The sequence below is a fragment of the Teleopsis dalmanni genome, chromosome 1 (genome assembly GCF_002237135.1).
Source record: "Teleopsis dalmanni isolate 2A chromosome 1, ASM223713v2, whole genome shotgun sequence".
NCBI lineage: Eukaryota > Metazoa > Arthropoda > Insecta > Diptera > Diopsidae > Teleopsis > Teleopsis dalmanni.
Genome location: NC_051846.1, coordinates 82,782,471 through 82,795,686, shown reverse-complemented (window position 1 = coordinate 82,795,686; position 13,216 = coordinate 82,782,471). Strand labels below are relative to the sequence as shown.

At 31.5% G+C, this 13,216-nt stretch overlaps 1 protein-coding gene across 1 annotated transcript in view; it reads right to left on the bottom strand.

Moving 5' to 3' along the window:
• Positions 1 to 9,701: 9,701 nt before the first annotated feature.
• The window catches only part of LOC119668421 (knirps-related protein), a 55,369-nt gene continuing 51,854 nt past the window's right edge, over positions 9,702 to 13,216 (bottom strand). The window contains exon 3 of the mRNA XM_038077920.1: positions 9,702 to 12,162. Within this exon, the coding sequence (XP_037933848.1) occupies positions 10,393 to 12,162 (1,770 nt within the window). The 3' untranslated portion in view covers positions 9,702 to 10,392. The remainder of the gene's footprint in view (positions 12,163 to 13,216) is intronic.

The following is a 13,216-nucleotide window of genomic DNA, read 5'->3' as shown; positions in this document are numbered from 1 at the left end:
GTGCATATGTACTTCATTGTAAAGCTACGCACGTCTGAACACTTACAATATCTGGAGATGATCATGATGGGCACCCAACCCAGTATTTATAGGCACATGATCAGCAAAACATTTTATTATACTTTTTTTTTAACAACTTATTTCCTTAATTGATTGTTAACAATAACACAACAGCAGCAATAACAGCAATAACAGCAACAACAGCAACAACAGCAACAACAGCATAGAGAACGACAACAGAACAACAACAGAACAACAACGTCAACAATAGCAAGACTAACAACAATATAAGTGACTGCTGATGATGACCAGAGTGACTACTTGGCAGACTTAAACTGTCTGCAACTTTTATGCGTTCATATAGAAAATTACGTTTACAGTCCATTATTATTTAATAATATATCTTAAGCGATTGCCAACCCAGTTGCTATCATAGAACCTTTTAAGTTGTGCAACATGAAAACATAATACGAATTTATAAAAAATTGAGACTCAAGCGAAGTGATTGCCACCCCATTAAATCTGCGCATGATGTTGGCACGATTTTACAATAGACGGACAATTAGGCAGGCAGACAGACAGACGGAGAGACGTTTGGACAGACAAGATATAGTAAAAATGCTCCACCAAATGAAAAGTGTGAAGTAATATGGTGAGCAATCAAGTAGACAGGTGGATTACCGCATAAATGGCCTTTATGGAACCAACTGCGTGGTTACTTTTTATTATGCGAACACGTGATAATTGCTGCTGTCAATAAAACTCCCCCAAAATTATTTGCAATAAATTGTGATGATGCAACAAAATCTGGTTCACTTCAAATATTTCCATAATAACTAATCTTGCAAGTAACTTACTCGTTCAGGTGCTACATTTTTTGAATAAAAAATTTTATTTGAAGGTTTCGAACCAAAAATTAAATTCTTTTTAACATAAAATAGCACCACAAACTCAATTAAATCAAATGAATGAATCAATAAATATTGTGGAACCATACGTTAAAGTTCATTGTTTCTATAGAAAAAATTTAATTATTGGTAAAAGAAATTAGAATTTGCACAAACTTTGGAGTTGGTAAGTAGGTGAGATTTCAAATATTGGATATATAACTTAGTTTTTCGGATTTATTTGCAAATAAAAGTGTTCTAAAAAATTTCCATCGGTAGCTATGACTTTAGACTATCTCTCTGGCAGTTTATGGATCCCCATTAAAAAAGTTATTTGTTTCTTGATGTGATACGTTCATGGAGCATTTTTTTGATTGTCCATTATCTTTGAAGTGCTGGTCTTGCAGAAGGCTTTGCAGTGATCGTAACAAGTAGTAATCTGATAGAGTACAATCTGATAAATAGTCAGCATGCGGTAGAATTTAACATTGCAGTAGATCCCAAGTATTCTTTACCTATTTTGCGACATGTGTTCAAGACACTCAAAAAAAGGGCCCAAGAGACACTTGCATCGTATTCTTCACAACTGTGACAAATGTAATTGATGTGGAGATTCAATCTTTTATGCATCAAGTTTATACAACATTCTGATATATTGAAGCTGTCGGTCATCTACTGAAGTTCACTTTTTTGTTATTCTAAATATTTCCATAAACTTCTAGAAGATTTGCTGAGTATTCGTTAAATTCGGATTTTCAAACCGTTCAGCGTTACAACTGCAGATATATTTAAACCATCGACAAATAATTAAGGGTAGAGCTAAGCTAACAGTATTTAAATAGCATCTAAAATTACATTTATTTTGTCTTACTAAAGCCAAAAGTATTGTCACACAACTGAATATTTACCGCATTTAAAATAGTAAAGGACTTGCCAATTTATCATTTGTTGTGTCAAGAGTCTACTGTACATTTTTTTGAAGGGTCATACTTTCTAAGCTCATTTCTGCTTTGTATTAGTATCGAAGCCTTATAGCTAGTATAATGATGTTTCACATGTAGACTAGGTTGATATATAAAGATTGAAGATTATATACAATACACGTGTGTTAATTTAAGTTGTTCGAATGCTCACAGCACTTGTAATAATCATTTTTGTTTATATAGTCTGGTGACAGTGTGCCATAGTCTGATGACAAAATTATTTGTTGGCGGCGTACACACACATTTTTTTTTTAATATTTTTCTACATTTGAATTATTATGCATTCCCATTAACATATATAAAAGATTTCCAATGTCATAAGTTAACCAGTTAAAGCTTTGTCAGCGATCAAAGAATTCATTTACGCACTAAGTGCAAGGTCCGAGGTAACTCTACTTTGGGTTCCTGGGCAAGGAGTATTCCTGGGCAAGGGGTACATGGCCAATCTATTCCAAATGCAGAACCTCTGACTTGATACACAGAAGCAAATCAGAGGTATCTAGAATTATATCTATTTTTATGAGGCACTGGACCATAGGACGGTATGGAGCTAGACTTAACCTAGCCTGCGGCATCTCTTGTCTACCAACTTTCGAAAAAGGACACCAGATCCTCTGTTGTGCCTATGTCCAGGCTTGGTCAGAACTTAGCTTACATTTTAAGGGGCACCATTCTTTAACACACTCAGCGATATCTTCAGTATTAGCATTGAACAGACTATCGCCCATTATAAATGCTTCTGGCTGGTTCTAGTTCGACATTTTTTTACCCATTATGATAAGGAATTGTGGACTCCAAAAGGCTTTCATAGCTAAGTGAGGAGGAGTTATTCCTCCCATCACTTTAACTAACTAACTAAGTTAACCATTAATTCTTCATACATTTTATTAAATCAACTACTCAGTTTTATGTACTCTATTTTAATTATATATTTAAAGTATAATATAATTTTCACCAAAATCTCCATTTTGAATAACTAATATATACAATAAAAATTATGATTTTGTCGCGCTGTTGTGCTTTTAGCAATTTGTCCTATTTAAACCACTTTTTTACTAAATAATTCACATTCCTTTTCCATATTATATCCAATAATTATATGCTGCTGTTACCTGATATAATCTTATAACCTGCTATCATTACAAATAACTTTTTCTACCTTAGAGATTGTTAATATAAATTAATAAATAAAATAATAATAAATAAAATAAATAAATAAATAAAATTTATTGGGCACTTGCAGTCCAAACAAATTATATACGGACTATAAACTAATTAAAAAGAAATTCGAATAATTCCTAAGACCACTGATGATGAGTACTTGGGAATACTAGAAACAGCGTTGTATGGTCAGCTAAATTTCAATAAATTAACTAAAATTTTTGTTATTGTATTTTCTTTGTTATTCGAATCCGTTTAACTTTTGCATAGTTTCTTTTCGTCATAAAGACACGTCACTTTCGACAAAAAAAAAAATTAACGTAATTAATTATTTATTTATTTATTTATTTAAATAATGGTCTGTAATGGCCAACTAAGAAGAAGATTTATATAAATAAGCTTATTCATTGAAGATATTAGCAAATGATTTTAGAATGAAAACTGGAAGACATCTTAGACATCTCTAAAAATATACATGAAAGTTCATTATAACAACCTCAGTACATAACAGTTTTCAAAAATATTTTTATTGTAATTATAATTTGCTCACAAATTCAAAAATGTGTAGTGGCGTTAAAATTATCATAATAATAATAATAATAATAATTTAATATTTTGGAAATCGAAGCATTTAAGTAAATTGCTCTAAAATAATAGTTTCGTTTATGCTCATTACAGGCTGAAGGGTTCCATGCAATTTTCGGTGAAGTTAAGTAAAAATTTTATGAATGCAAAGTAATATTTGAAATATTTGCAACTTTCCTTTTACTCATTGCTCACATAGGAGAAAAATTTCTTCATTTTAATTAAAAATAAACACATTATAGCGATGGTTATAAAAAAATATTAAGTAAAACTGTTTATTACCGTAAGAAATAACTAATTAGGTGGGAGTCTCTAACACCGATCCTCATAAATAAATATGCATTTATTATGACGAATGCCATTACGTTGCTCTAGCAATAAATTGCAAAAATGAAGAGATTAAAAATGTTTATAAATATTTTAGGATAGGTGTTTTAAATGTGCTTTTAGTATTACAGTTTAGACTTCGAGTTTGAGTATGAGTTTGAGTTTGAGTTTACCTTTAATAGTCGTAGTTTCCACAAACAACAGCTATTTTCGAGCGCAGCAGCGGGTAACGAACTACAGTTGCACATTTTGAAAACTTTCTAGCTAACGTATTCTACTTTAAATGAACTGAATCCGAACTATCCGAACTGTTTCCTCAGCAACTTTATTAAGCTGTTAAATGTATCCTTATTTAGACGTTATTCCATCATTATCTCTCAGTTGCTCGCACTGCCTGAATATTAACAACACTAACATTACCATTACCATTAACTGATTTTATGTACTTAAAATTTCTAAAAACGTTTTAAATACTTCTCATGTTGTTAGTAAGTCAATCGTGTACTTCATTAACCTACATAAAAATGTTCAACTGAATTCAATTCGAAGTTTAATACTTCAAGAGTTGGACAGAAGTCATTTATAAGTACGATACATATTTAAAAAATTTATTTGTGAAAAGTGAGAGACGCTGAGTTTATCTTTTTTCTTTCTTTTGTTTATAGTGCACTCACCCAGTTTTCGCACAAATATAACAAAAATATGGGCTCGAACTTACAGGGAGTTCCTTGTTATGTTTGTTGTTGGTGTAGTCGTTGGTGTTAGCACATCTGATAGATAAAAGTAGTCTTATTTGCAGTTGATCTTAACTTTGTTAGATATTTCTCACTTAGGAATGAATTCTAGCGCATCGCAGTTCACGTTCGATCATTAAAAAAGTCGAAAGATTAAATAAAACACCAACAACAGTTGCAATAACAACAACAACAACAACAACAGCTTAAGTGCAGTTGACTGCATTGGTTGCATTGGCAGAGGCAGTAAAAAGCAACGTAAGCGCGAAGACGCTAAAATTGGGTGTTGCTTGTTTAATGGATTTCGTGAGTGGGCAGAAAGTGGAGCTTATGTATTTGGAGCAAATGAGGTAACAATAATGAGCATTTTGCCTTTAAAAGTTAATAAAGAAAGCATTTATTAAATATATTTAACCGAAATACTAATGTATACATACATATATACATTCCACGACTAATATATGTACTACGTACATAAAAAAGCAAAGATGAAAGTATCTTATTAAATCAAATTTATGTATTTTGATGGTTTATGTGTGTAATACATTTTGAACCAAATTATTTAACTGAAATCTCTTTCAGATTTGAGCTTAAGTGGTTTACAATAAGTGATTACTTAAAGAAACTATAGCCCCAAAGAACCCAAACTAGAATCTAATTTCCGCAAAGTCGAAATATCGTCACCCATAAGAGCAGCATCAACGGGAAACATATCAGCGATGCTAAATCTGCAACTGTTACCTGCGCATTGCCACTTGGCATTTCTTAGACTCCGCAGTAGAAACGCTGTGCAGTCTTCAAGTTTGGTGAACAAATTTTTCCTTTGTTGTTGTTGTTTTTGATAAAGGCACGTCATTGTTGCAATTGCGGCTGCCGCTTGTGTTGGTTGCATTGATGTCACATTTGCTGTCTGAAATTACGTTGACGTTTGTTTAAGATACAAACGGTGCACATCTGCAAATGTCAATCTGTTTCGCATCATTTGCTTTGCTGGCCTGGAACTGAAATTGAAACTGAAAGAGGAAAAAGTGGGGAAAATTAAGCGGGCTGAATGCGAGTGAGTGCCTCAAATAAGCTTCATTTTTCACGCCATTTACAAAATCTTGTAAATAGTTTGTTTAGCAGAAAGCGTGAAATTCAGAAGCAGCAGCGACACCAGCAGATACCCAAACGATATTTGTTGCAACACCAACAACTCAGGAAAAATGTTGACAGTGCTTGCAATTATGTGAAGATTGATTGAAATAGATTTGAGATTGATTGGAGGCACTCGTTTAAAGGAAAATGAACTTTGGTATCGTTTTTTTGTAATGTTTATTAGCAGTTGTAGATGAAAATAAAACGATACCAACACTTTAAAAAACTGAAATTAAATTGATTATGTTAAACACAAACCTTTCATACCTAATAACATACATTCATATATAAATAATCTTTTTTGATATAACGTATTGTTGGAAAAACATTAAGAGGAATAATTACATAAAACTACTTACTAAATAAGTACTAAAAAATAAAAAACTATACTAACACTTAAAAAAATGAAATTAAATTGATTATGTTAAACACAAGCCCTTCATACCTAATAACATACATATATACATATATCATGTATTGTTGGAAAAACTACTAGAGAAATAATTATACCATATAAGACTACACAAAAATAATATATTTTGATAATATTGATATCCTCCATATTCAGCACTGGCTATATCAAGTGAACTATTTATATGTTCAAATTTTGACGGGCTTTAAGCCGTGTTTTTCAAATTTATATTTTATACAAAAACTTATGTTATATAAAAACAAACCTAAAATTAAATTAAAAATATCACAGTTAATATATATATAACATATTTATTTAACAGTTATTTCAGTCTACACTTAAGATCAGCTTCAGTGTCACTCCAAACAAATAAGAATTATTTATTTTGTTTTTAACAGACATTTCTTGGTATTCCACTTAAAAATTTAACATGGTTTAAGGAGATTTGATTATATTTCTTTTGAAAGATATCTCGCAATTGGTAAGCCTTAGCTTGAATGTCATAATATGACCATTTTTTTAGTATTTTTGATCGTATATTGTAGTGTTTCACTCATTATAACGGCTCTTTTATGGTGTATAATGGCTTTTCATACACATATTTTGCATTTTTAGTGCTGTTACCTGGCAGTAAACTAAGTACTGTCTGCATGAGTAAGTGCAAGAGTCACTTCGTAATTAATATGAATTTCTGTAACAATTAAACACATAGTGATATTTTTAATGTATGTAGAGGTAAAAGTGGTTTTTAAACTACTAAGTTGGTAATAGAAATATTTTGGTCTAGTGGACCCATTGCAATAACACATATTCCTAGTTGGATTCTTAATCGTACAAGGATATGGGAAGTCCTCCACCTGTTCATAATCTAATGTTGTCATATTTTTTATGTGCTAGACAGTAATAACGAAGGTGTGTGATGGCCTCCTGGTTTTCATTACCATCACAGCTACTACTGGCAGCACGTGCGATGTCCTCTAGAGTTCTAAGCTTGTTGTGATGAACCCTTGACCTCAAGCAGCCATAGAAGCAAAAGTTTATTGGTGTCAAATTAAGCTTAGGTATCAGTCAGTCCGAATCACAATTATTTGATATCACACGACTGAGGAACAGTGAATTTAAAAAATCGATTTTAACACGAGCTGTAAGAGCTGATTTAGTATTTTTGGAAACTAGAAGTATTGAATAAAATTGGTTATTCTAGTCTGATAATGCACCTGATGATGTTTGTTGTTTTGAAACTGACGTGTTTGAAAAATTTAAAATTTGATCAGTGCAAATTCCGCACCACATTCTTACCATTTGTCATCAAAAGTTTCATTTGCTTACTGTTCCTGAAAATTGATGAGAACTTCAGGTTTGAGGAATAAATTAACGAATTTTATTTTAAATATTTTATGTAACAATATATTAGATATATATAAGATAATATATCTTACATTATCTAGCACAACTTGAATAAGAAGACAGCTTAATGTTAATTGATTTTATCCTGTTCTTTAAAATAATGAAAGTTTACCTACTATCTAGTGTACCATTCGATCGAAATATTTCAACAAATGCTTATCAGTGATAAATATTGTTCGAAATTTAATATTTTCTCAATTTTTCGAATATAGTAATTTTTATAATAAAGTATTTTTTTAAGTATTATATTATTATAAATAAAAATCAAGACCAAAACGATTTATTATAGCCAGAAATGAAACCTGAAGGAATTAATTTATTTATTTTCCCATGGGAGTTAGAAGTATTTGTAAATATTTATATTATTCCATGGCTCCATTTTTCTTTTAATTTGTGTTTCATTCAAATTATTTGAATAAATAACAAATTTCTCTTCTAATGTTGTCGAAAGCCTTGTCATGTAAAGTTCAATTTCTCTTTTTACGGCATGGTACAAAGATAGGTATATTTGATAGATCAGATTGGTTTTATTAAAATTATACATTTCGGAAAAATATAAACATATTTTCTAATCAAAAAATATATAGTCTATTTTGAAGACATGCATTGATATAATTATAATACTTCAACTTCTTCATTTACATTCTACTTACGTTGCGTATGATCCATTTTTTTAATAAGGAATATTATATTTTTCACTTTATTCGTATATTTTTTTAGGAACCCCAATGTTTTAAATAACAATTAAAAGTAATGTGTTTTTTTTTTCTAAATTGATATTTCCTAATATAATATAAAGTTTAATGTCCTTGCTATGACATACTAATAATTTTAAAGATTTTTTTTCATTTTGTGCAAAACCTTTGTGTATATCATGTGCTTTAAAAAAGGGATTTAGACCGTAAACTCAGTAAGCTTGCGGTCTGACATATATATATCAACAATCTTGACAAACTCATGATTTTTGCTTTTATGATTTAAGTATACTTTTAATCGAGATTCTTAGTCGATTAATTTAAAATGAAGAGTTATATATATTTAGATATTGCCAATCAATACAGTTCCACATTTAAATTTATGATCAATTTTCAGAAAATTGAAATGAATGATTTTGATACTATTTATGATATCTATATATTTATCTATTTATATTATTAAAAATAAATCTTAAAGTACTAATGATGTCTTAAGTAGATAGTACGATAATTAAAATTTTGAATTATTTTTGAAATAAATCATTTTATTTCATAAATATCATGTGTAAACTAAGGTTCTTTAGGAGTTGATCATAAAGGAGATGTCATCATTAGACAATGTTAAATCTGTAGATCTAAGAGTCATTTATAAATCAAGAACACACCTTGAATTTATATGAAACATGGTAAGATTAAATTGATTGTTCTTTTATGTGTCTTTCATTATCACAAGATTGATTGCAACAATGTCAATATTTTTATATAATAAACAATGAAGAATGAAATTTTTTAATAAATCACAAGACAAAGTCAATTGCAATATAAAAATATTGTTAATATTATTAATTATTAATTATTATTATTATTTATTAATTTGCAATAAATATGTACTAATTATACTTAACCAACTTCTGCATATTATTAAAACAATTAATTTCATGAGAAAATATTTTTATTTAAAATTTATTTAAAATTCCATTAAATAAAATAATTTCTGTTGTAATTTTAAAATTTATTAAAATATTTAATATAATAATTCATGCTAATTTCATAATAATAATTAAATAGATTTTTATTAAAACATTAACTAATTGACTAAAATATCAAATGCAACTACACTATTAACTACTAAAACATATTTCATTACAACTAAATAATAATTTTATTTTACAGATCTAAGAAATCTTTAATTAATTACAACAATACTTTTACAGAACTTCATGAGAGAAGCAGAAATTCATTATCGTTTCACAGAGGAATCTGACATTAAAATATTTATTTCAATAAACGTTTTTGCAATTAATTTAAATATTGTTAATATTATTATTCATCTTTGTGTTTTATATTTATAAATTCAACAATTCAACTGTTTTATACACAATTTAGCTAGAAAACTGCTTTAAATTCTGACAACTTGTTTCATATTTTATAAATTTAATTTTTATAAATGTGTCCACATTATCATTTTTACATAAAATTCCAATATATTTCACGCATATTTGGTTTCCGAAAGATCGATTTTGTACACCCTACGCCGCAACTGCCAGGCATTTATGGTCGTCAGCAAATGGAATTACCAGAATCCCAAAGGGACATAAATGCTTTCTTAAAACTTAAGCTCTTCATTTGTACCAGGTATAAGGTATCTGAGTGTTGAGTTTGACCGGAATTAAGTTTTTAGTTTGTTTTCAAATTCCACCGCCTCAAACTGCAGGTTCCATAAACTAAAAACGCGTAATCTACAAATGCCAATTTTGGCATTTTTTCGTGATATTATAAACCCGTTTTAATGAAGTGATAACATCTGTAAAATTTGTTAATTATAGTGGTTTTTTGCGCCGTGATGATTTTTTTAATTTACGATCTATGATGTTGGATTTTAGGTTTCCAGAAATAGAGTGGTTCTCATGCGCAACAAGTTCGAATTTGGAGCAGTTTGGCAGTTCATTTAGTACAAAATATTTGATACATAGTTACTTTGGAAACTGCACACATAGTAATTAGATCAGATCTTCAAGCAATCACCTTTGAGCATTAGTATTGAGCATTGTGCTGTGGCACCAGTCAAACCTTGGTCGTCAAGTCAAGTGCAGACGTTGTTTTAACTACAGAGTTTTCAACCTTAAAGCCTCCAATTTCTAATTTAAGACGCTTGGTATTTGACGCAGAGTCCAGTAAATCTTCAGTTTCAGTATATTGCGTATCAATTATATTTCTTTTATTATTTTCAAAATTTTTCTGACTACCTTCGCTGTCACTGCTATCAGTTTTATTGTTGTTGTTATTGGATTTACTTGTGCCATTATTATTTGCCATTGTTTTTATTGTTTCTGTTGTGCTGTTGTCATCGTCATCTATACGCACTTCCTCTCCATCATGTTCTGAAGTCTCTTCTTGCTTACCTTCTAATCCGTTTTTTAATTTTGAATGCTTATCGCTGTCTGTCTCATTTTCACTTTCACTATCGGCACCTGTCGAACTGCACTTACTGCTTAGCGAACTGGTTATGGAGCTGCCAGTCTTCATGCTTAGATCTATTGGATTATCTTGCAATATGCGCTCTTTTCTTTGCGTACAATCGCCACCTGGTTGTGGGTTAACTGGCGATCTGGGGGGCGTCATCGAAACCACCAAATCTTCGCCACATTCGCTTTCGTTGCCATTGGATTGTCTATCTAAAGTTTCACTGTCATCCATGTCGTCGTTGCTCTGTCGACTTTTAAGTCTTTCTCGTCCACTTTCAGAATTAGGAGTTACAAGCGCTGATATGGAGTGATCATGCTTTCCATGCGCTGTTAATCTAGTGGTTGGTGGTGGTGGACTACATTGCTGTGACTTGAGTACTGCGTCTAAATAAAATCGCTTGGTAAGTTCTTCGGCCGCTTTACTACCATTCGGCAAGTGGTTGTTGTTAATTGTATCAGTTCTGGGACTATGTGCATGGTGCTCATCTTTATCTCGTGGTTTCGCCAATGGAGAAGTTTGAACGGGGCTGGGAATAGTAGGCATAAAACGGTTCGGTGAGGCATTGGTAGAATTAAAAAGATGCTGTACAGCCGCTGCTGCAGCAACTGCTTGTTGTTGTTGTTCAGATGAAGGCTTCAGCAAACCCTGATGATGCTGATACAAAGCAGGATGATAACCAGAAAATAGTAAATGCGAGGGCGGTAAAAAGGAAGGTGGTGGCATGACGGGCATTGAAGCGAGACCAGGAAATGGTAAAGGTAAAAATGGTGGCAAGTCTTTACGCAATTGCGGCGGTAAAGGTGTAGGTTCAGTACCAACATGTTTGCTTCCTAAATGCAGTAATGGATTCCCGCGTACATTCACTTCTACTGAACTATCCGAATTATGTGATTCGGGTGAGCTTACGGACGGTGAAGCAGCAGGATGTTTAGCATACTCTTCTAAGCCTAACATCATGAGTTCTTCTTTTGTGCGTGGTGGATATAAGCCTGCGTAAGCATTGGGATGACCTAGCATTCCCAAGGCAGCTGCTGCTGCAGGTGATGGAATGCCAATACCACTGTGTGGTGCTTTTGGTCCCAGTGCATGCGCCGCATGTTGTTGATTTGCTTGTTGTTGTTGATTATTTTGATGTGCTGCCATGGCAGCAGCGGCTTGTTGTTGCTGTTCCTGCAGTAGGCAGTGGATTTTAAACCAATTCGAGCGACGGCCATAACGTGAACCACTTTTTGACATGCCCACCATTAAGCATTTCCGCAAACGACAAGCCTTACATGCTGTGCGATTTTTCTTATTAATGATGCATTCACCATTGTTTTTGCAATCCGATATCGATGACAAATTGTTGTAGGAGCGGCCGAAAAATGACTGCAAGGAAATGTAAACAAAATGAAAAAAATTATTATTAACTGAAAATGTTAAGGAAGCAGCGGGAGGAAATGCTATTACGACGGCGCTAAGCTGCAGACAAAGCAGCAGCAATTGCCACATGCATTTTTGCGGCAGAGGCATATATTTTCCGAACGTCATTTTGTTGTAGGTGTTCACTTAGTGGGCGCTAGACAAAGTGACGTTAAGTGCAGATTAAAACTTGCTATGTAATTTGGTGACTATGCAACGAAAGAATTGTGTGACAAAAAATTTAAATGGTTAATATTAATAGCCCTTCCGACTCGAAACAATGTTGCTTCAATGGAAAAGACATTCGCGATTTCCACCCGCTTAAGCAATAAAATTTATTTAATTTTACAAATTAGATTGTTAGCGTTAGATTTTTATAAACCTCTAAAATTCGTCTTTATATAAATTTGAAAAAAATTATAGACAAAAGACAGGTGAACAAAAAGAAAGCGAAGAGAAATTAAAAATTTTTTAGAGACAAAAAAATATTTTGAAAAAAAGAAGCCGTGCCGTAGACTATTCTAATATGTAGTTCTGCGATCAGCTCGAGAGCTTAATATTTCGTTAAATTATGTCCAGTGTGTCTAATGAGAAGTTTAGTTGGGATGTAAAATAATGGTAAATTTTAAGAAATTTGAGAGAAGAAAATTTCTATGGTAATATTATGGTTCTGTTATCGAACACAATTGTGAATTACATGCGTAGAACTTCTGTTATAGAATCTTTATAGAAAATCGTACTATATTAAATATTCCTTCCCGGATTTTGACACCTTGAAAAATCCGCATCAAGAAATTACACAAACAAATTTTTCTCAAATTTAAGCCCAAGTACATGGACATCAGTAGAAAATATTAATTTGATTTTAGTTATACAGACTATGAATATGCAGATACTGTAATCTTTTTTATTTTTTGTTCTTTTTTTGTTGTTTGTTGCCTTTTGATAAATTCTCGAGCTTATCGCGGAGTTAAGGTTTTTACTGCCATAAGAACTAATAGTCTGTATTAAAATTTTTAAC